Source organism: Stenella coeruleoalba (assembly GCF_951394435.1).
Source record: "Stenella coeruleoalba genome assembly, chromosome: 3".
In the NCBI taxonomy this organism is placed as follows: domain Eukaryota; kingdom Metazoa; phylum Chordata; class Mammalia; order Artiodactyla; family Delphinidae; genus Stenella; species Stenella coeruleoalba.
In genome coordinates, this window is record NC_137148.1 from 151,406,487 (window position 1) to 151,431,698 (window position 25,212).

At 38.2% G+C, this 25,212-nt stretch overlaps 4 protein-coding genes across 5 annotated transcripts in view; 3 read left to right on the top strand and 1 right to left on the bottom strand.

Annotated features, from left to right (window-relative positions):
* The window catches only part of LOC307183206 (metabotropic glutamate receptor 7-like), a 582,198-nt gene that overhangs the window by 402,307 nt on the left and 154,679 nt on the right, over nt 1-25,212 (top strand). The window lies entirely within an intron of this gene.
* Nucleotides 1-25,212, top strand: part of LOC307183207 (putative POM121-like protein 1) — a 77,871-nt gene that overhangs the window by 14,642 nt on the left and 38,017 nt on the right. The gene's annotated exons all lie outside the window — the stretch shown is intronic.
* On the bottom strand, nt 1,422-10,829 carry LOC307184557 (UDP-N-acetylglucosamine--peptide N-acetylglucosaminyltransferase 110 kDa subunit-like). Its single transcript, XM_079918144.1, has one exon. The coding sequence runs from the start codon at nt 7,383-7,385 to the stop codon at nt 4,245-4,247; it is 3,141 nt and encodes a 1,046-aa protein (XP_079774270.1). The 5' UTR covers nt 7,386-10,829; the 3' UTR covers nt 1,422-4,244.
* The window catches only part of LOC307184910 (uncharacterized protein), a gene marked incomplete at its 5' end in the record, with an annotated part of 38,133 nt that continues 27,679 nt past the window's right edge, over nt 14,759-25,212 (top strand). The window contains one exon of the mRNA XM_079918664.1: nt 14,759-14,767. Coding sequence (XP_079774790.1) covers nt 14,759-14,767 — 9 coding nt within the window. The remainder of the gene's footprint in view (nt 14,768-25,212) is intronic.

Consider the following 25,212-nt stretch of genomic DNA (forward strand, 5'->3'; position numbering starts at 1 on the left):
TTTATGAAGTCTCCATCTTCTACACTGAAGTGTGCAATAAATTACGTATTATTTGGCGGTGAAATTCACAAGCCATAGAAACCACGCCATTAGCAATGTATACAGTGGTAAAGAGCAGGTAATGAGAATGATATAAAACAAAATAGACTGTGTATGTTGGCACTGCTGCCAATAAAGCAATTATTAAATGCATTCATATGCATCTACGCTAGGTAAGCTCTTTGAGGGCAATTGCTATGAATTCTACATACCTGTCAGGATACTATATATAGCCCACTTTCTATGGCCTTTATTCAAAGACGCTGAGAAAGGGTTACTCTGGGTAAATTCAGACCTTTCTCAATATAGAATTTGGTCAACATGCATTCTGAACAGCAAAATTTCACAGTATTTTCCTACACTAATTGCCACCTCAGCAAATGCAGGATTAAGTATAATGGATTATAAGAAGTTAGAAAGGAAAGAAGGAAGAAAAGAAGGAAGGTAGAAAAAAGGTGGGTATGGAGTACTTCAACATTTACATAAAGAGTGGACCTAAAACTAACCTGAGGTTTCCCTGAGCTATTAGCATACGCTATAGAAACTTAAATGAAAAAATAAAAAAAAAAACAGCAAGGGAAACGCAAAGATTCTTTGTTATTTCACTTTACTGCATACACACGTCCACCTTAAAACAATCTATATGCTTATATCCAATAAGAGAGCATTGTTTTGCAAGGCTATTTGGCTTCTATCAGCATGTAAAGGTCGGACAACTCAACTTTAGCAGAGTTAGCCTTCAGGTGAATAATTGCTTCTTTCAGGTTGCGAGCAGTTGAATTTTCCAGAAATGTTTCCCAAAATATGAAAACTAAAAGAAGGGTCCTAGGACAGCGTCCTTTAGAAGTTTTATAGTATCAAGGCTTTTGGAGGAAGAGAATCCTTGTCGATTATCAACACAGTGATTCCAAGCAGGTCAATTTTTGCTGAGAATATTATATAACAGAACCCACTTCACCTCCATTATACTGACAATGATCTTCCTTACTTCAACCTTGTGGTTTTTAGTAAAGTTGAAAATACGGAGCCAAGAACAGACAGTGACAATGCCAGAGACTCAGATGTACCTATAGGTGCCTTCAGACAACATCAGCCACCCAGGCTAAAGTCCTGGTTTAAAACATCCCAACATGAATGAATCTCAAAAACCATATGCTGAGCAAGTGAAGCCAGATCAGAAGGGCACCGACTGTATTATTCAACTTACATGAAATTCTAAACTGGGCAAAAGTCATCTCTAAAGATAAAAAGCAGATCCGTGGTGGCCTTGGGGTGGGAGATGGGGATACTTTTGCAAAAGCCTAGGAGGAAACTTTCTAGGGTTTTAGGATTGTTATCTATCTTTATGGGGGTGCTAGTTATACAAATGTATACATTATTTAAAAGTCACTGAACAGTTGACTAAAAATGTTTGCATTTTATTGTATGTAAATGATACCTTAATAAGGTTGATTACAAAATGAACCAAAAATAAAACAAAGCAGAAGAGAAACCTCTCAAGACCTCAAAGGAAATACACTGTTTTCTTCCAGGGTACCAGACTGGAAATGAGGCATTGGTCTGTTCTACCCTCAGATTATCCCTAGGATTATCTAGTCTATTTTAAAGCACTAGAGTCCCCTATCAGGAAAACTCACCCCATGTTTAATTACTTTGATTTCTTCTGTGCCTCTTCTCCCAACACAGTGAAGCCATTCACAGAAGAAAAACCACCTTTTTCCAACTTTGCATCATCACATATTCTTTCCAAAGCTATTATGTATGGAAGAAAATTTGGCTACACTTTGTAAAAATCTAGCTATTTGAGCCTTACAAATCTTAACAGTTAACCTATTGCCTCCACTGGAATTTGGAAAAAAATTATTTTGAAAAGGAATAGCTGAGACTTGACAATTTTGTTTTTTGTGATTTTCTCTTCCCCTAAGAGAGAAGTGAGTAGGAATGAGAAACACATACATAAAGGAAAAAAAATTATCTTGCTGCCTTTGCATGGTTATAATTTATAGGAGGCCCTTTTCAACAATAATCTATTATCAGAATCAATAAAATATAATCTCCATGAAGGCCAGGCCAGGATATTTGTCTCTTTTTCAGCAGATTGCAATACAAACCACATTCATGGATATGCTTCTTGATGATCTTTGTAATACTGTAACAGTTGACCATTTCCTCATGCCTCTTCACCTTAACTTCAACCTGGTTTTTAACTAATGACCTCACATTTCCTTCTCTAACACTTGGTTGTGGGCCTCTTTTCCAACTCCAACTCGCATTTCACTCCGGAACCAAAGGAAGACTCACACCTTCCTGCTTTTTAGTGATACCTCAAGGTCATTACCATATTGTGATCACCGTGAAGAATAGCCATACAATTGTTATTTCAGAGCCATCTGACAGTTTGTAGCTCTAAAAATTAACTAAGGACCGCATTTGTCAAAAATATCCTAGTTTAAGATTTTGGTAATACAGCAACAGTAATTCCAAAGTCATTATGCTACAGTTGCAGATTAAATAGACTAGAGAAAGGAAGCTTGCCAGATGGTGGTTTACATTATCTACAGACTGTCTCGGCTCAAGGTTAACTTCCCTGGGAGAAAACCCATAAACCCAGAAGCATCAAAAATAACCTGCACGTGCAGAGGGGAGACAGCTTTGCTTGTCAAATTTTACATTCTTTCTGATCTCTGGGCCCTGGTGATTTATCTCCCATGGAATGGAATAAGGAGGGGAACAAGTAGGGACATTCCCTTCGAGCAGCGGCCGCATGCCTGGCATGTCCTTACCTGCTTTCAAGGCTGACTGCTTCCCACACATATGTTGCCTTTTTTAAGCCTCAAGCCCTCGATCCTTTGCTGAAATACAATAATTTCATTCCTATGGTTTTCAATACCAAAAACTCAACCTCCAGGAGGGCTAAAGTCTAATTTGTACTCCAAACCAAGTAGCAGTGCAGTTCGCTACTACCGAGGCTGAATCCATAAAGACTTCAAGACCACGTCCAGAAGACAAGTTATTATATATAATACCCTAGAAGATCTGAAACATAATTATCATATACATAGCTGGTCCTTCAGAGCTTTTTACCTATAACATGTTTCTTTGATGAAAGTTATTTAATGTACTGGAGATAACTGTGACTTACTGATCAAATATTTGAATACTTATACTTATCTGGGATTTCATTTCTGCTGAAAGAAAAAGGAAGAACAGGACTCACTAAAAAAAAAAAAAACTTTAGAAATGAAAGTAAAAATCTTATCACACACTATGACTTTTGGAAGCAGCATAGAGGGGCAGTCAACGGTAAAACACTGGTGAAATAGGTCAACACTCTAGGCCAAAAATCCATTATTATTATCATCAGTGACAGTACCACAACTGTGCCCTTCAGAATTAATAATCACTCCTAAGGATCTTCATTTGGCACCAGATGATGCGTTTAAGAGAAACGCTCTGGGAGGTTTTGAATCAGACTTGGTTTTTTGTTAGCCAAGTTACAGGAGAATTTTTAAAGTGGAGGGAGGGGAAGAAGGAAACGGACCAGGAAAAGAATTTAAGCCATCATCTATAAACCAACAAAGCACTGATAGTTCCAAACATTATGTCAGACACTAAAATGACTGATATAGGCTCAAGTGGTTTATAAAACCTATAAAAAGACTACACCAGCAAAGTCCCCATTTATCTGTAGAGTTCAGAAACTAAAACAAGGAATATTATAGCTTAAAACCTTATCTCAAGAGAATCATATACACTTCACATGAATAAAAATACCTGAAACCAAACATTTTTAAAAGCTCCAATACCCAAAATATAAAGAAAAATATTAATTCAGAAGACTCAATCAATCCATGATAATCACAAAATGGCTGGGCAATCTCTATCTCCCTTCCACACTAACCATCCATCCCATGGAAGACCAAGGGAGATCAGACCTTCCACACTTACCTTCCAGACCTTCCAGACACCTGGCTGCTGCAAAATTCTATGGAGACTCCTTGTGGAACAGCAGTTTCCCATCTCTTGTGTCTCTCCCTATCGTGATCATGATCATGCAGGAAGCAAGTCTGGCTGTGCTATTTCTTATCATTGTCTGTCACCCATCTGCAGCATGGTATTGTACAGATAAGGAAAAAGTAGTTCCCTTTCCCCCAGAAGGTTGAGGCTCAGGTACAGGGTAATTCTCCTGTGCACACAGTCATTATTTAGGCCGACTCAGTGACTTCAACAGGCTTAATCATGTGATCAGGTTTGTTGCCAGCTGCGTAATGCTCCCACATCTGTAGATAGAGCCGCTCTAGGTCCATTGTGTATTGTTTGGTGTTGAACAGAGGGCTAGATGTTCTCTGCTTCCAGACTTTGCCACGAAGTTTCTTCAGGTATTCTAGATCAGTTCCCAGTTTCACAGCTATGTCTTCATATTCTTGTCTATTTTGAGCAATAAGCACAAGACAGCCTAAACAAGTGAGCTGGGAAGCTGCAACTCGGGAAGCAAGAGTCTCTCCTGGCATAGTCACCATGGGTGTCCCTGACCAAAGGACATCCATCCCTGTGGTGTGTCCATTACAGAGTGGAGTGTCCAAGCAGACATCAGCCAGCTGGCCTCTCCGAACATGTTCCTCTTTAGGAGCAACAGGTGAAAAAATGATACGGTTCTGGGGAAGGCCCATATTTTGTGCATACTGTTGAATATTAGGTTCTCCTACTGCTGGAAAATGCAACAGCCACAGTACACTATTGGGAACACGCTTCAGAATATTTGCCCACATCTGCAAAGTAGATGGGTCAATTTTATATAACTGATTGAAGTTACAGTACACAATGGCATCTTCCGGTAACCCGTACTGAGAACGTGTGGTTACAATAATGGTACGGGGAACCTCCTCTCCAGTGGCAGCCTTAATGTTGATCTGGGTAGTTGCCAGTCCATTGCTAAGACTGAATCCATTAATTGTTATCTGAATTTGTCCTCTGTTAATCATTTCAATAACTGCCTCTGCAATAGTATTCATAGGAATGACAGGCATATTAAGAGCCGTATTACTGCTGTCTGCATTGTCTCCTCCATCAGGACATTTCATCTTGACAATCTGCACATTGGGGAGACTATCAAGAAATGCTTTGAGGTCGATGCCATTCAGCATAATCCGATTGTCATAAATGTGCCCATTGGACTGAAAATCGATGACTGCCTTCTTCTTCAGGTGAGGGAACATATTAGCATGATCACCAATAAAGAAAGTATGGGACATATAAGCCAGTTTCTCAGAATACTGCTCAGCAACTTCAGCAGGTGAAGTTTCCTGATCTGTGATGATATAATCCATGAAAAGCACACCACTGGTCCCAGGGTAGCCCAGCCACATTGCCTGAATAGGAGCTGGCCTGAGAGCAAAGAGTTCATTTCGAGCACCCCTGGTATAACCATTCATATTTACAAGGATGTGTATACCATCTTGATGGATGCGATCAGCTGCTTTCCCATTGCATGGAATCTGAGAAAGATCAATGAAATGATGGGCTTCTGCCATCACCTTCGCTCGGAAGTTTGTGCCATCATCTGGGCTCAGGGCATAACAGAATACCTCAAATTTATCAGGATTGTGCATGCCTGGAATAGACTGCATAAGATGAGAAGTAGGATGATTCCCAAAGTCAGAACTCACGTATCCTACACGCAGTCGACCATCACTGAGCTTCAAGTCTTTTGGATGTTCGTACGGTGGTTTATGAAGGACACTGATCTCATCCAAACAGAGGTTCCCATGGCTCTCAGCAATAGCCTTCCTGAAGCCATGAGAAAGAGGATAGAGCATACTATGATGAGGCTGCACAGAAGGCAACCTATTCTTCTCCAGCTGGTCAGCCACAATGCTGACCAACTTCTTCATTCGCTCATCATAGTCTGTCCAATCACAGACAATCTGCAGGCAATGAGCCAAATCACAATAAGCGTCAGGAAAATCAGGTTCAAGCTTCAGAGCAGTGCGATAAGAAGCAATTGCTTCTGGAATATTCCCTGAATACTTGTGAATGGAAGCCAGATTGCTGTGGGCATCCGCAAGTGCAGGGTTAATCTGAATGGCACGAGTATAACACTGCAAGGCTCCCTGAACATCCTGCATCTCCTTTAGAGTGTTTCCCATGTTACAGTAGGCATCAGCAAAGGTAGGACTGATTCGAACAGCCTCCTTATAATGCATCAGAGCTTCCTGCAGTTTTCCCTGCTGCTGCAATACACTTGCTAAATTTGAATGGGCAACAGCAAACTCTGGGAAGACTTCTAATGCTTTACGATACAAGCGAACTGCCTCTTCAATGTTCCCCTGGTCTCCTTTGATATTGGCTAGGTTATTCAGAGAGTCTGCATGGGTGGGACACAGCCGCAGAGCTGTATTATAACAATCTTCTGCTTCGGCAACACTGCCCTTCCCTTCCAGAGCGTTGGCTAGGTTGCAGTAAGCATCAGGGAAATGTGGTTGCAATTCAATAGCTCGCCTGTAGGTGTCTATTGCCAGATCTATCAGGCCTTGCTCATAGTATACACAAGCCAGGTTGGCATGTACCACTGCATGATTTGGGCTCAAGCTTAGGGCACAAAGGTAAGCTGCCACAGCTCTGTCAAAAATCCGTGCGTCTTGCAAGACATTTCCTAAATTGATATAAGCATCCAGAAAACTGGGGTCAAGGGTGACAGCCTTTTCAAAGCGATGAACTGCAAGCCAAATCTCCCCTTGTGCATTGAAAACACAGCCAAGATTACTCCAAGCTACTGCAAAGTTCGGTTGCGTCTCCATTGCTTTCAAATAACATGCCTTGGCTCCTTCCAAGCGACCCAGGGCTTTGAGCAGGTTCCCCAGGTCACTGCGAACACAGTACAAATCAGGATTGCACTGAAGAGCAGAGACGTAAGCTTGTACTGCCCCTTCCATGTCGCCTGCTGCTACCAAAGCGGCTGCCAGGTTAATATAACCATCGATGAAATCTGGTTTGAGATGCAATGCATGCCGGTAATGCTCAATTGCTTCCTGCAACTGCCCTCTTTCCTTGTACACATTCCCCAAATTCGAATAGGCTTCTGCCAGAAGAGGGTTCTGTTTAATTGCCGGAGTACTAAAGTGGGCAGATCTGTCCAGCCTTCGACACTGGAAGTGTAGAGATGAAAGTAATAAAAGTACTCCAGTATTGTCTGGCTCTTGTCTCCACAGCTGCATGCAGTGTTTCTCAGCTGCCTCAAAATTTCCTGCCTGATATTCTCGATGTGCCAACTCAGCTAACCCTTGGAAGGAAAGCATACGTTTCGTTGGTTCTGTGCTGTCGGCCACGTTGCCCACAGAAGACGCCATCTGGAGCTTCTGCAGAGAGTGATAAAAGGGGGTAATTGAGTCCCGCTGCCGCCACTACTGGCAAGAATGTTTCTAGAGGTAGCAAATACGAGGGCAGCAGCCGTACCACTGCTTTGGCAGGCTTAAGCGGCGGCGACAGTTACAGGCACCGAACCTTAGGAACTCTGGTTGGTCGTCTAACTGTCACGCTCTTGAAATCTTAATTCTTAACCCTGCCCTCTTCCACCATTTTTCTCCTAATCAGGGAATAAAAATTACCTATACACTTGCCTTAGAAGAAATCAAAAGTCAGTAGTCCAAACACTTTTCAAAATTTTGTTTTCTGCCTAGTTGGAAAGGAAATACATGATTGACTTTACTTCATCATTCATACAGTCAATGTGGAAAACATTAGGGCCGTGAATTTCAATACAGTAAGATCAGAAAATTTTAAATTGGCCTTCCCAAACCACTAATAAGTAACCGATGTTGTATATAATGCTAAAATCTTAGAGACTGAGTTTGATATTTTAAAAGTTCTGAAAGGATTAGTTAATTTCTCCTCATCATATTTCTCATGCCTCAAACCTGAGTATTACTTTTTTAAAAATAAATTTATTTATTTTTATTTATTTATTTTTATTTTGGCTGCATTGGGTCTTCAATAGTGCGTGCAGACTTTCTCCAGTTGCGGCGAGCGGGGGCTACTCTTTGTTGCGGTGCCCGGGCTTCTCATCACAGAAGCTTCTATTGTTGTTCCACAACTCTATGGGTTCCTTTTTAGGTCCTATGAAGAACCCTAGAAATTAGTTCATGTAATTATAGGTTTTTGCAAAATTGTCAAAAGTGAGATATTTTCACTTCCATCAGGTAAGACCAGCGTCTCTTTCTTTGCCAATTTTCCTTCTATCCTATTCCGCTATGTTGGATCATATTGGAATGGCCACAGGCTTTTTTGAAATCTGGCTAAGGAGATTTTCTTTTGTTCTGTGGTACGCGGACCTCTCACTGTTGTGGCCTCTCCCGTTGTGGAGCACAGGCTCTGGACGCACAGGCTCAGCGGCCATGGCTCACGGGCCTAGCCGCTCCGCGGCATGTGGGATCTTCCCGGACCGGGGCACGAACCCCTGTCCCCTGCATCGGCATGGACTCTCAACCACTGCGCCACCAGGGAAGCCCTAAGGAGATGTTTTAAGTGAGGCTATTATGTGATTTTCAGACACCACCATATGTAATTGACTATATACTATCGCATTACAGGAATAACTTCCAGTACTCATACTGACTACTCTACTGACTTAACTAGCACAAGACACAGAAGCATAAGGACAAAAACCACCTTACAATATAGCCATGTCTTGCACTTCACAGCTCTCAAAGCATGTGCGTTTGAAGAAGAAAAAAAGAACTGAAAAGTACAAAACCAGAAGCTATTCTGTGGAAAATTATTTCAATCATCAGGCATGTGAAAGATAAGTCAAAGATTCAGTTCTCATCAATGCTTAGTCAAAACGGGAAATTTTCTTCTGTCAAGAATATACTCCAGGGGCTTCCCTGATGGCGCCGTGGTTAAGAAGCCACCTGCCAATGCAGGGGACAAGGGTTCGAGCCCTGGTCCGGGAAGATCCCACATTCCACGGAGCAACTAAGCCGGTGTGCCACAACTACGGAGCCTGCGCTCTAGAGCCCGTGAGCCACGACTACTGAGCCTGCGAGCCACAACTACTGAAGCCTGCGTGCCTAGCGCTCGTGCTCTGCAACGAGAAGCCACCGCAATGAGAAGCCTGTGTACCGCAACAAAGAGTAGCCCCCACTTCCTGCAAGTAGAGAAAGCCTGCGCACAGCAACGAAGACCCAACACAGCCAAAAATAAATAAATAAATAAATAAATAAAAGAATATACCCCATCAACAATGTGTGTAATGGAATGGTGTGAATGAGTATTTTATCAGAATTCCTGTAATGCACAAACCTATAGCAGTACTGAAATCAGTAATGCATTTATAATAGTAAATATTTATGAGGAAGTAATCCATAGAGGTTTTCTCAAAGTTAACAATGAAAATTAATGTGACATTATCAATAATAAATTGTGAAGCTGAAATAAACTTTTCTAAACTATTAATAACTAGAAGCAAATTCTAATCAACCATGTTACAAGAAATCTATGTCTATAAACTACAAAGTTTATTTCTTAAAATTTTATTTCGAAAATACATAAACTGTCGTATGAGGAGGCAGTTAAAGAATATATAGCTAAAAGAGTGGGGGAAAAGTTTTATAGAGACACATCTGGCAGTAGTTCATTTTTAAATGTCATTTTTCTAGATTTTGTGACACCTATAGTATTGATATTTGAAAGCATTTAAAAAACTGTAATTTGAAGATTTGCTACTTCCAGGTAGAATAAAATATTTGGAAGCAAAACAACGTTTCCACTGAGAAAAACAAAAAAAGCCAAATAAAATAGCCAGCATTCAATCAAAAAGTTCTAGACAAACCAAGAGATAGAATCATATGACTAAAATTCTAAGAACAGATAATACAAATATATTTATATAAGATATTGTGTATCTTTATCAGGAAAAATCTTTCTCAAGAAAAGACTTTAAAATCATCAGAATTAATACTATATTTTATTTGTATATTTATATATAGATATTTATATATTTATATAAAGAACTTAAAGATAAAGCCCTAGTTAAGGCAGTGACAATAGTAGCAGTGGGAGTGAAAAGAAATGGTTATATTCAAGCACATTTTGTCAGGAAAAGTCCAAGATCAAATGTCTGACTGCATACATGGGATGGATAGACGGAGTGGGAAAAATCAAAAGTTAACTATAGAGGTTCTAGTGAAGATGGGGTTGCCGTCACCCAACCCAAGGGGTTGTGATCATCCCCAAGGTCTAGGAGACTCAAAGGGAAGGTCATGGTCAGAGGCAAAGTTAATTGGTGGGAAAATAAGACTTCCAGTCTCTCCATCTCCTTATACCAGTTTTTTTTTTTTAACATCTTTATTGGAGTATAATTACTTTACAATGGTGTGTTAGTTTCTGCTTTATAACAAAGTAAATCAGTTATACATATGTCCCCATATCTCTTCCCTCTTGCATCTCTCTCCCTCCCACCCTCCCTATCCCACCCCTCTAGGTGGTCACAAAGCACTGAGCGGATCGCCCTGTGCTATGCGGCTGCTTTCCACTAGCTATCTATTTCTTACACCAGTTTTGTTTTTCTGCTCATATATGTAGCAGCATTTCATTCAAGGGGAATGTCATTGATCTGACTGGTCAAATTAAACAACATAGTTCAAGGCATATTTACAGTGGTTAGTTCCTCCACAATTTAGAAAGTCACATTCACAATTTCCCTCTTCCTACGCCGCAGAACACATTGGCCATTCCTCCGAAGTTTCCACTCCACAGAGTGGACCAGAGATGACGTTAGCCCAGAACTGAGAGCTTGGCATGAGATGGTGTCAGCACCACGTAGAGCTCTGGCATAAGTTATAACCCAACCCAGCTCTACAGAGAGCTCTGCAGGGAATCCTGGGAGTAAACTCAGCCATAATAATGGGATTCTGTTTTTCATTTGCTTTTCTTCCTTGCTTAACTTTCCCTGGCCACTCTGACAAACAAACTTTCAGGCATTCCTGGACCACTCACTAACTTTATTCCATTTAATCTCATCCAGATTCCCAAGAAAATTACTAACTATAAGGAAGGAAATTTGGAACATGGTGAGTTTTAGATGCCTGAAATATACAGGTCATTGAATCCAGTTAAGTAGCAAATTATCTGGATCTCAAATATGCCAGTAGAATAGCAGACTAAGCTCAATTGAATGTACTCTTACTGGAGACACATGTAAATTCTGGGTCAATTTTGAAAAAGTTAAAAGCACATAGCTGAGATTAAAAGAAAGAAAGGAACACCTGCATGTTTCAGAAAGTAACAGAGAAATTAAATCCAGAGAAAGAAGAGCGGACTGATGTCTGTGGGTTCCGTTCCTTAGTATAGGCCTTATGTAAATAGGGGCTGGAGCTAGGAATCTAACATTACCTTGAGGCCAGGAATTTAGACTCAGGATGGAACAATATTGAGAAGTTGGTACAGATATCCTACAGAAATTTCATGAGGAACTGCTTAGTCCATTAAGAGGGCCAAGGGAGGTGGTGAGGAAGACTGATATCTCTTGAAAACCTTCAGGTACGGAAAACATCAACACCTCTGAAAAGTAGGCCTGTCCTTCCCAGCGTTGTGATGGCCAGGTTGTCACTAACCTGTAAGGCCCTGTATGAATCAGAAACTGCAAGGAGAGTAATTCAAAGAAAAACAGATGCAGGATGGGCGTGGCAATAAATCCTAGGACCCTATCAGAAACAAAATTAAAACCACTCTAAAGCGAAATTTTAACAAACCAGAGCAGATAGTATCCTAACCAGAATAGAATAATAATTCTGAGGAAGTTACTTTAGTTATTTAAGTAATATTCAATGCATTTCCATGGCCAGGCCCTTTTGAAGAATTCTAAAACATATACAAACAATTCGTTTCCATCTTATATAGTCCACCATCCAGAGCAAAATTCACTTAAGTACTGTACTGGTGGAAATCGGGCAGCACTATGGAGACAATAAAAAGGTGTTTACCATCAAAAAACGTCAAGGTAAGAAAGATAATGTCTAATTTTTAATTATCCTGTGGTTTATTGAAATCTTTTGGAAACCCAAAATAGAGAAAACCTAGGAGGCAATGAAGACTTAAATATTTAGAGATTTATCAACTCATCTATAAAAGCTTTATTAATCTCTTCTTTTAATACCATTCCTGAGAGGTATAAATGTGTCCAGTGATAGGGTTGAAGAAGCCTGAGAGAATTTCAATTGTTTACTATTCTTGGTCAGCTATTAAGACCGTTCAGGATCACCTTGATTTTCATGGCATCATCCAACAAAAAGCAGGATATTTTACAGAAAGTCCTGGTCCACTTTTTGGCTTGCTTTTGTGTTTATGTTTTTGGTTTTCTCACATTGGGCGGTACATTAGGCTACCTATTGCATACTCCCTCATTCATGCATGCATTCATTCAAACAATATTTACTGAGTTGAGATATTTAATTAACACCCAATAAATGATGTTTAGATGAATGAATGTGCTTTTTATCAAAGTAAGTGTAAGTACTGAGAAAAATTACAGAATGTATGATCCCAGCCCCACAAAAGCGTATAATTGTGTTGAGGATATAACATATGCTGGTGAAATAACTAATATATCATATTGGACAGTTTCTAAGTTCAAAAATGAGTTTTTATAAATAATCAGAGCCTAAGGAGGACAAAGAAGGGACAGTTCATTATGGGTTGAATCTATCAATAAATGTACATTTCAGATGAGATTTGAGATTGACCTTAAAGAAAGAAGAGGACTTAGATATATGAACAGAGAACAAAAAAGGCATGGTGATAGCATGTGCATAGATAGTGTGGCCAATATTTATGTTCTTCGTTAAAGATAGTCAGAGATAACCCAAATGTAACTGTTCCCATGGGTCCATTCTCAGTATCCAAACAAAACGGCAAATCCTATCTCAGTAAAACTAATGAAAAACACAGTCTTTAAGAAAGACATTGTGAAGGAAAGGGGGAGAGAAAGGCTTGCGTCCCACACCACACAACAAAACTTATTTAATTATTTGTTTCATTTTCTCCCTCTGAAAATTTCCTCTCCCTCTCTCTGTATGTCTCTCTTCTCCCACATCTGGCCACACTCTACCAGCCACCTTTCCAGATCTTTCCAGAACTCTCCATCCTAGTTTCATTATGCCACAAGTTGAACATCTCACAGGTCTCCAGGATGCATCCTCATCACTTATTCCACAAAGACAAACAAAGGACACTTCTCAGGATCACGTTTCTTGGAAGGAAGAGATCACGAGGAGTGATTATAAATAATATAAGGTGGAGAACAGTGACTTAAAATACCATTTTTCCTCTTAGAATGTGAATACAGGGAACTTTGGGAAACTAGAAAATGTAGAAAGGATTCATTGATAATTATTTATTTTCAATGAATAAAATAAAATGTAATAATACGGCTAAACTCTGACAGATTAACTTTTTCAAAAGTTGCTTTCACACACCTTCACTATTGGGATGTTTGATAAACACATCTTTCTTCTTTCTTTGCAGATACTGGCACCAAACTTTCAAACAATAAGAACCTTCCCATAAGTCCCTTGCCAGGCAAGATTAAGGTATAACAATCCAAACAGATTTTTGAAGAAGATAACTGGTTGAAAGCACAGGAAAAGTGCTGGGTTTCTCTTTTTCAACGGTCACATAATGAGTAACGTGGGAACTGGTTTACAAAGTCTCTCTCCATGAGGGGCTAAGGTTAAGATTAGAACTTCTGAGGCCAGAAGAGCAAAATAACTACAACAACACACATATTTTCAAGAGCCGCCCTTTGGATGTGAGGGATTGATTTTTCCCACCTTTTTTCAGCAGCCCAACTGGTGTCTTTAGTAAATGACATAAGAGAATACAGTGTGGCCAAGAAGGCTTAGATTTCCTTAGCCCCAAGTCAGATATTCTCAAGTGACTGTCCACTCAAATTAAAAAGAGAGATTTACAAGAGGAAACTGGATACAACTGAGTGTACTTTTATTTCAACCCTTTACCTGAATGTTTTGTTTTGTTTTCAGTTCTCCACTGAAGTTGCCTACATTAATATATTTTTAAGAACATTTCCTTAAGTTGAAGTATTCATTCAGTATATTCATTTACTATAATTGAGAAAAGCCAAATGACTTAGGCAAATTCATTTCTATATTGCCACAGCAGTGTACTGTGAACTAAATGACACCTGGCAGTTCTTTACTCAGATACTAACTCAATTAGAAGGCAGAACAAGGATACCTACCCATTCAGGGAAGAAAGGACACTTAGCCTCTGTAGCTGTCTTAGGTCTCTTATCATCACAGTAACAAATTGAAGACTAAAAACCATACGATCATCTCAATAGATGCAGAAAAAGCTTTTGAAAAAATTCAATATCCATTCATGGTAAAAACTCTCCAGAAAGTGGGCACAGAGGGAACATACCTCAACATAATAAAGGCCATATATGACAAGCCCATAGCTAACATACTCAATGGTGAAAAGCTGAAAGCATTTCCCCTAAGATCAGGAACAAGACAAGGATGCCCACTCTCACCACTTTTATTGAACAGAGTTTTGGAAGTCCTAGCCACAGCAATCAGACAAGAAAAAATAAATAAATAAAAGGACTCCAAAATGGAAAGGAAAAAGTAAAACTGTCACTGTTTGCAGATGGCATGATACACAGAAAATCTGAAAGACACCATCAAAAAACTATTTGAGCGCAAACATGAACTTGGTAAATTTGCAGGATACAATAGATTTCTATATATGAATTTTGTATTTCTATACACTCACAGTGAACTATCAGAAAGAGAAATTAAGGAAACAATCCCATTTACAATCGCATAAAAAAGAATAAAATACATAAGAATAAACCTGCCTAAGGAGGTAAAAGACCTGAACCCAGGAAACTATATGACACTCATAAAAGAAATGAAAGATGACACAAACAGCTGGAAAGATATACCGTGGTCACGGATTGGAAGAATTAATATTGTTAAAATGACCATCATACCCAAGGAAATCTACGCATTCAATGCAGTCTGTATCAACATATCAAGGGCATTTTCCACAGACCTAGAACAAATAATTTTAAAGTTTGTATGGAAACACAAAAGATCCTGAATAGCTAAAACAGTCTTGAGAAAGAAGAACACAACTGGAGGAATCATGCTCCCTGGCTTCAGACTGTGCTACAAACCTACAGTAATCAAAACAGTATGGTACCGGCACAAAAACATCCATCACTGGAACAGAATAGAGAGCCCAGAAAGAAACCCATGCACTTATGGTCAATCAATCTATGACAAAGGAGGCAAGAATATGCAATGGAGAAAAGTCTGGGCTTCCTTAGGGATGGTGTCATCAATTAATTTGTTTTCTTAAATGGACCATACTTTACCATGTCTTTGTATACCTTGTGAGTTTTTTGGCTGAACATCTGGCTTTCAAATATTATAATGTGGTGTCTATGGAAATCAGATTCTCCTACTTTCCCAGGGTTTTCTGGCCTTTGGATTGTTGAAGGCTGTAGTAGTCTGTTTGTTTAGGGACCTTTCCAAACTAGTTTTGCAATGACTGTACTCCTTATCGTATGTAGGCACTGAAGTCTCTGTTCCTTTAGTTCATGTTTAGCTAATGTTTTGACAGAGATGTCCTTGAATTCCTGCACCTAAGACAAACAAAAACAAATATACACAAGCACATCCACATGCACACTCAAAACCACACACCTCTCCCCATTGTGCAGATTGCTGGATCACTCCTTCAACATTTAGCTGACCTGCACTGAGTTCAGGGCTCAGCCCATGGTAAAAGCTTAGACTCCTCTGGTGTTTTCAGAACATGCATCTTATCTTGAGTATGCATGTGGCTTTCTTAATTTCTCTGGACACATGTGTACTTTTTGTATGTTCTAAGTTCCCAAAGAATCTCCGCCAACTTTTGCTCCTGCATCTTATGTGGTCTATTGTATTTCAATGTACAGTCTTCTGCCCCAGGCATCTCTGCTTTGCACTTTTTTTGAGCAATGACCGCTGCTTTTCCAGACTGTGTTCCAGGTTAGCTAAGACAGAGATAAGCATCTTGTGTCAGTCCTTCAGGTAGCTCCCAGACAGGTTAGAACAGATACACATAATAATCCGAGAGTACGGTCTCTTCTGCTCCCTCCTGAAGCAGGATTGAGGGTCCCATACTAGGAATGGCCTGCTGCTACTTTAAGACTATCACTGCATTAAGACCCCACCACTCTAAGACCACCACTACACTAACAGTGGATGGGGCAAGGGCAAGTAAAAATGCCACAAAGCTTTCCTGCCTTTTTCCAATTGCCTCTTCCCTGGTTCAGTATGTGTTTGGTTGCTGTAAATCTTTGCCTGATTTCAGGACTAAGAGAACCTCAAGGAACGCCAGAACAAGAAACAATATAATCAAACTCTCAGATGCCAAAAGACAGGGAAAGAATCTTTACTCCCAAAGGAGAAAGAAAAAACAAATTTGTTACAAAGCAGGGATCCTCAAAAAGATTCATAGCTAATTTCCTATCTGAAACCACGGAAGAAGCCAGACATATTTAAAGTGCTGAAAGAAAAAAATTGTCCACCAAGAATTCTATATTTGGCCAAACTGGTTTCAAAACTTAGGGAGAAATTAACACATTCCCAGATGAACAAAGGCTGAGGGCGTTTGTTTTACAACTTCCTAACACTGCCCTATGACAAATGCTAAATTGAACCTTCAGGTTGAAATGAAAGGACACTAGCCAGCAACTCGAAGCTGTATAAAGAAATAGAAATCTCCAGTAAAGATAAATACATGGGCAGATACTAAAGCCAGTATTGTGCTACTGGCTTGTAACTCTACTTTTTATTTCTTACATGATTGAAAAAACAAATGCATAAAATAATCATAAATCCATGTTATTGGGCTCACAAAGTATAGAGGTGTAATTTGTGACAACAATAATGTAAGGAGGAGGAATGGAACTGTAGAGGAACAGAGTTTCTGTGTGCTATTGAAGTTGGTTCCAATTCAAATGATATTGGTTGAACTTTAGAAGGGTGAATGTAATCTTCTTGATAACCACAAAGAAAATATCAATAGACTATATGCAAAAAGAAATGAAAAAGGAATCAAGAGTTCACTACAACAAAATCGGCTAAGCACAGAAGAAGTCAGTAATGGAGTAAATGAGGGGCAAAAAATGCATAAGACATACAGAAAACAGCCAGGAAACAGACAGAATTAAGTTCTTCCTCATCAGTAATTTTTGAAAAAGTGGATTAAGCTCTCCAATAAAAAGATAAATATTGGCAGAATGGACCTTAAAAACATCCATAATCCAAGTATATGCTGTCCGCACAAAACTCACTTGATTTCAAGAGACACAAGTTGGTTGAAAGTTAAAGCACAGAATAAAATATCCCATGCAAATAGTAACAAAAAGAAAGAAAGAGAGAGAGAGAAAAAGGAAGGAAGGAAGGAAGGAAGGAAGGAAGGAAGGAAGGAAGGAAGGAAGGAAGGTAGATCTGGGATGGCTACGTTAATATCACACAAAATAAACTTTAAATCAAAAACTATCACAAGAGGAAAAGGAGGCCACTATATGTTGATAACAAGTTCAATCTATCAAGAAGATATAACAACTATAAACATATATGTACCAAACATCCCCCAAATATGTGAAGCAGACATTGACAGAATTGAAGGAAGAAATAGATAGTTCTACAATTATAGTTGGAGATCAATACCTTGCTTTCAATAATGGATAACACATCTAGACAGAAGATCGGTAGAGAGGTAGGGGGACTGAATAACACATTTAACCAACTAAACCTAACAGCCATATATAGATCACTCCACTCAACAACAGCAGAATACACATTTTTCTCAAGTACACGTGGAACATTCTCCAGGAAAGACCATATGTTACACCACAATACAAGTACCAATACATTTTTAAGAAACTGAAATCATACAAAGTATCTTCTTTAGCCACAGTGAAATGAAGGTAGAAATCAATAACAGAACCATTGGTAGCCATTTCCCATCATGCCTGCCACACATGATATAAAGCAATGAAGGGAAAAACATACTTGACCATTTAGAAAAGTGGGAAAGAGGACATATCATTGACACAGAGTGTGTGCTGTTTCCCGTTGTCAGGGATAGAAATAAATTAGCATCATTTATTCATTAGTGTGTTAATTTCTTGGTCAATCATTGTGCAGCCAGTGTTTCTGCCGGATGGGAAGATTTCCTATACTCAGTGTTGAGTGGAGACAACCTTGAAAGGGACATTTAAAAGGATTATACTGTGATGGGCCTAGCAGTACCCTTCCTCCTATGCCAGTATTTAGGCTGGGGTATTTCCATGCAGTGTGTACAATCGTAGGCCCCAGGCCACCAGAATTTAGTTGGATTCGTTTTGTTAATACATTCCCTCAGTACTTTGTCTTTTATTTGACTGTTGCATTTACTTCATTCTTTATTATCACTGCGAAACAACTTTGTTTCCTGTTCAGATGCCAAAAAGTGGATATCAATACCTCCTGAGTTTTACACATCACAGGTCTGTTTTACATATCAGAGACAGAGACAGCAACTATTTCCAATGACTTTGAGACATGCTTTGAACATGTGATTAACATGTGGAGTGTTGAAATGTGTGTCGAGCTCATTATACTTGCTCTAAAAGGTTTCAAACTGCAAAGATTTAAAAATCTTTATCTTTGAATAGTTATCCTGTGCTGTCCCTTTGTGTCAGACTGTTAATGTGCAGTCTGGCACCTTCAAATAATATGGCTTTGTAACCAATTATTTACATGTTGTTTTATCCACAGAGAATCTTTTTTTTAATAAATTTATTTATTTTTGGCTGTGTTGGGTCTTTGTTGCTGCACATGGGCTTTCTCTAGTTGGGGCGAGTGGGGGCTACTCTACATTGTGGTGTGCAGGCTCCTCATTGCCTTGGCTTCTCTCGTTGTGCAGCACGGGCTCTAGGCGCTAGGGTTTCAGTAGTTGTGGCACGCGGGCTTCAGTAGTTGTGGCTCAGTGGCCCTAGAGCACAGGCTCAGTAGTTGTGGCGCACGGGCTTAGTTGTTCCGCGGCATGTGGGAGCTTCCCAGACCAGGGCCCGAACCCATGTCCCCTGCACTGGCAGGAGGATTCCCAACCACTGTTCCACCAGGGAAGTCCCCACACAGAGAATCTTAAGGTCAAAACATACAACTCGATTAACTACACTTCCTCCTGTTCACATTTCCCTCATCTTTTCTTCATCTTCTGTCTATGTTTCCTTGGCCCTGTTTATATTAAGTGCTTTTGCCATTATATTTGATTGTCTGTATTCCGGTGAGTTACCACAATGCTTTATGAGACATGGTAGGATATAAATGCATTTAAGTAATATATATATATATATATATATATATGTAGTTTGCTTGAGTGCAGTTTTTTTTGTTTTCTGCACTGAATTCATTAGCATGGGTCGGTATAAAATGTAGCATAGGTCAATATGTAATTTGTAAACTAATAAGGTCTTAAAAGTGAGGAATTAAGTCTTTTAAATTTAATTATTTATTGTAAAGAGCAGAATAGCATACATAAACAGGTGCCTAAGGAAAATTTGTATTCTAATATGGAACTCTCATGAACACTTTTTTTTTCTTCTAATGGTATGATAGTAGGCCATTTGATTATTTCTATTTTTATGGCTTTAACTTTAGAACAATGAAATATTCATAAATTTTAAAAAGTATTTTTCTTTATTTGATGCGGGTGGGATAATGGAGAAATGAAAAGTCAAACACCTATTGAGGAATCCATACTTGTCTATATATTGTGTACTTTTATTTCAATAACTGATTTAAAATTCCTAAAAGGATGCTATAATAAGTTATTATGCCATTTTACAGACTGAATTAAGTGAATTTCAGGGAGGTATGAAACTTGCCTAAGGCTATCCAGCTGCTAAGCGGTAGGAGTGAGAATTAAATCCAGGTATACCTATCGCCAAAGTTTCTGCTCATCTTTTTATATCATCCACTTTTAATAGCCAATGCTTTCCTGCTTACAGATATGACTGAGGTTTCCAGATAGTCAACATTCCTTTGTAATCAGATAGAAAACTTACTGTTGATTCTTTAAAGACATATTCCTTTTCCATTAAGTGACTTTAGTTGTTCAAATAATACTTCCAGACAGTAGTAATCACACAGTTGGAGACTAAGAACAGAACTCAGGGATGTGTCTAGCAGTCAGTAAAGACCAACTGGGCTCACTGATGATATTTACGGTCATTTCCGCTAGACTAACATAATCTTATTAATAAGACCCTAATAATTCACAGTACTGCCCTTGCCTGATTGTTTGTTCTTCTCCCTCTATCACTCTCTCTTTCCCCATATTATTATTATTTTTGGCAATTTTTGGTGAATTAAATTCAGGGATTAGTATTCAGGAGTACTAGTCACAAAAGCAGAGAATCTTAGCTCACCAAAGGAAGAAAATAGAGAAAAAGTATAAATTATATGAATACACACACATACACACATGTGCCAACTATATGCTGCACTTCTCCAAAATCTATTCAGTATCTGCACATTTACTGTATATTAGCAGTAAGACCAGAAATGAGCGTAACGCTCTGTTTACAAGGCACCGAAAACAGACCCAAATATGGAAATTACTAGCAATGAGAATGGGGAAGAAAGACTACAACAAGGAATGTAGATGATATTTTTGTTTCCTAGCTATGATGCCAAATATTGAACTTTCAACATGAGACAAGGAGGCCATAAAAAGTTGTATTAGTTTCCTAGAGCTGCCATGACAAAGTACCAGAGACTGAGGAGGTTAAACAACAGAAATTTACTCACTCACAGGTCTAGAGGCTAGAAATCTGACATAAGGTGTCAGCAGGATTGATTTCTTCTCAAGTATCTCTTCTTGGTTTGTAGATGCCATGTTTTCCTTTTGTCTTCACATGGTCTTCTCTCTGTGCATGTCTGTGTCCTAATATTTTCTTTTTATAAGGACACCAGTCATATTGGATTAAAGCCCACCCATTTGACCTCATTTGACCTCAGTTACCTATTTAAGGGCCTTATCTCCAAATACAGTCATATTACCAGGTATTGGGGGTTAAGACTTCCACATATTAACTTGAGCAGGACACAATTCAGCTGATAATAGAAGATAAGAGTAATTTAAGCAAGTAAGTAACTATTGTTTACAGTGAGTTGCTTAAGGATATGAATTTACTCAAGAAAAACAAGAAGAAATTACATAACACTGTACGTTATACAAAGATATTAAATTAATCATCATAACATCCTGTGAGATGGGCGTTAAATCAGACTAAGCAAGATGAAGCAACTTATCCAGAATTGTATAGTTGGTACTTTCTAGAATTTAAACCAGGTATTTTCCCAGTTCCATTCTACGTTATATATTCATTTCATTAGTTGAAATGAATTTTGAGTCTTCATTTTGCTTAGTTTCTGAAGTTACATGGGGATAGAATGGAGTTGGATATTTTCAGTGACATTCACACATGGGGAAGGAAATTGAGTCCAGAAGCTTCAGCAATGTTTCCATGGAGAACACTAACAACAGAACCAGAAACACCGTTATCCTTTTGGTTCAGTGATCTTTCCTGAAGCACTACAAGAATCAATTTTAAGAAGCCCAGTGTTTTCCAAACTTTCACCAATGGGCTCTGTAGGGTCCTCTAACAGTATCTAAGAGACTAACTAGTTTCACATCCCAAGCCACTTAAGACAAGGAGTTCTGATTGTTCTCTGTGAGGAAATCAAGTGACAATCATAGCTGGTGATTTAGGATAGTTTCTTCAGGGCCCAGGCAAAACCTAATACACAGTAATAATCAGTTAACTGCATCTTTGACAAGGATTAATCAGGTATCAAAGAGGTCTATAAATTGGGAGAAGTTATGATCAAAGAGAAACATAGACCACAGATATTTAATTAATGCTCAAGTTTTTATGAGTTTAACTTTGGTTAACCTAATTTTCCTTCTTCTAGACAACTTCCAATTCGTCTCCACAAAGAGACCAGAATAATCACCTTCCAATACACGATTTATTGTGTTGCTTTAATTTAAAGCATACAGTGACTTCGACATTCACTCCACCAAGTTTTGCCAGGAGAGAAAAGGAGACGTGATATTTTGTCTTGAATTAGATATGCCACCATACTTGACTTAGCTCATCCTACTGGAAGCTCTTTGAGGGCAGATTCTACAGTCTTGTCTTACATCCTCTACGGAATCAAGCCAAGGGAATCACACACAGTTACAGCTGGAAAAACATTTGTTCTGGGTTAATACTTTTAGCCTTTACCACCAAGACTTTATCACCAAGACCTATCTTTACAGTCACGAAACAGGAGACCTTCTTGCCTTCCCTTTTCATATTGACTAGGAAGGTAAAGGGAAGAACTGAGAAGTACCCAAAGTCAGCTAGCAGCCAGCACAGATAAATCATCGGTGGAGATAGTGTTTCTTTCAAAAGATATAAACATAAGAGGAAGTCCTAGTGTTTGAAACAACTGTGCATAACAAAATTCCATGAAAACCTAGAAATCCAGATGCAGATCAGTAACATATTGGTTAAATAAGCTGTTATGTTCATGCAATGGACAAGTGTACATACATTAAGAAGAACGAGATACTCTTTTCTATGAGATTCTCTTTTCACTGAACTCATCAGTGCTGCAAACACAATGTTACATAATACTTCTTCTTTAACATTACATCAGGCATCCTCATCTTGTCCTGCATTTATTGCCAGTGTTACTAAAGTCTATCACTTACCTCTTTCTCTTTTAGACATATAATTTCTTCTTATTTTGGAAGCATTCATCAATCCCTATTTTACTCTTTCTTTTAAATTACAAATGAATATTGAATTTTATAAAATATCTTTTGGGGGATATTTCAAGTGACTGTATACTTTTGCTCTCCTTTGACCTTGTTATATGGTAAATTATATTTTGTTATTTTATATTATGCTATTTATTATATATTGTATTCTGTTTACTAATGACATTTATTATATTATAATTACATTATTTTTAAGGTAGCATTTTGTTTTAGATAGACAAAACAACCAGTGGAATAGGAAGTATCTTAAAATTAGATGCAAGAGCATAAGGGAATTGAGATTAAAATAAAATTCACATTTTGGATCAGTAGCAAAAATTATTCAACAAAAGTGGGAAAATATGGCTATCATAGAATTACTAAATTCTAGATACAGCAACCAGTTAAAAGTTAAAAAATAATGAAAGTATAAAAGTATCAGAAACCCGGGAGACTTGAAATAAATTATTCATGAGGAATACCTTTCTAAGATACAAAGAGAAAAGGATACATTTAATTATATAAGAATTAAAATTTTCCTCATGGCAAAATGCACTATAAAGGTCAGAAAACAAGCAAAAGAAATTGGGAAATATATTTAGAAATGGATATGCCTTCTTTACAACTTTTGAGAGAAGCACATGTTTCTTTTTCCTTTAACCTGTTATGTGGGTATTAATCTATAATGTAAGTGCATGGTTCCTTTCCTTTAACCTGTAATGTGAGATTTAATCTATATGTAAGTGCATGGTTCCTTTCCTTTCATCTGTAATGCGAGTGTCAACATGGGGCACTGCTTCCAAGCACAGACTTTGGATGTTCCTGTACTGGTCCCGTCACTGACCATCCACAAAAACTTACAAATGTTGCTTTAGTTTCCTGGGGGTTAGCGTCTTAGCTAAGAAATGGAAGCAAAATAGAACTTTCCCCCAGGGATGATAGAGGGTTTAAAGGAGTAAATATGTAAGTGACTTGGCACAGTGCCTAGTACAAGAGAGATCAATATAAGTACTTACCAATTTGTTAAAGAGACACATGAAAGAAATAAAATGTGGTGATTTCAATCTATTGATATATATTCTTGACATTAAACTACATTGGATGACCTAACTTGCTCGTGCTTTTTCTTACTCTAGTGAACTTGGGTAGCTAATATCATAGTTTAAAAGTTTTCCTTTTATATTTACAAGTAAATTTGACCTGTAAATTTCTTTTTCCTTACAGTCCTAATCTATTTTCAGTATTAGGATTATATAGACTTCATAAGATGAATAAAGGAGCATTCTTCCTTTGCTACTCCCTAGAAGTTTTTCTTTGTTAATATTGATGTTATCTGTTTAACAGAAGTTGGATAGAATTCACCTCCCAAATGATCTGGCCGGGTCTGGTATTTTCTTGGTGAAAGCTTGTAAACTATTGACTTAATTCCTTTACTGGTGTAAGAACTCCAGCTACAAATTTCCGCTTGTGTCAGTTTTGGTAAACTTTAGGAGCTAGGAAATTGTCCACTTTACAGAAATGTTCAAATTTACTGGCATTTCATATATTCTCTGTTTGTACTCTCTGCTATAACATTGTCCTGATTCTTTCTGTATATTGTTTACTTACGTTTTTGTTTTGCTTAATCAAAGTTTGTTTTTTTAAATCTTTTCAAAGAATATTCTTTTGACTTACTAAATCACCTCAATTTTATACTGTTTTCTGTTTTATTAAGTTCTGCTCATATCTTTATTGTCTCTTTTTCTATGTTCTCAGGGTTTATTGTTTTACTCTTCTGATGTCAATTAAAACACTTGGTTATTAATTTTAATAAATCTTTTGACTTATAAACAGTTGAACTTTTTGAAGGTTCCAGCTTAGTTGTACGTATCTAAGGGTCAGCTCCTCCTCATAGTTGCTGGCCTAAGGCTTAGTTCACCCTATAGCCATGTATATATTGACATTTTTTCCCCTCGACTTTCTGTGTTTTGCTACTTCTCACTTCTCTTTGCAGAGAAGCCCTTTGAAATACCCTTAACTTATTTTACAGCCAATAAGTCTTTAAAATACTGTGTATTTTTTAAGATAAATCAACTTATATAATTAGGCAGGAAATCTGACCTGCCATATTTTTAAAAACAGCATAATTTCACTCTTCTCCACGATTAATCTGCTGTATTACACGACCTTCGAGTTTTTAGCTTTAACAATGACATGTACTCTAAAAATGTTTGAAAGATCCTACCCAGTCTTTTAAAACATCCTTGCTCCTTGTTTCAGTTCTAGTTTTATGTATATTTTCTGCCTGGCACCTGATTA

Excerpts from the sequence above, each read along its gene's own strand:
- LOC307184557 (XM_079918144.1), bottom strand. The coding sequence starts at position 7,385 with ATGGCGTCTTCTGTGGGCAACGTGGCCGACAGCACAGAACCAACGAAA.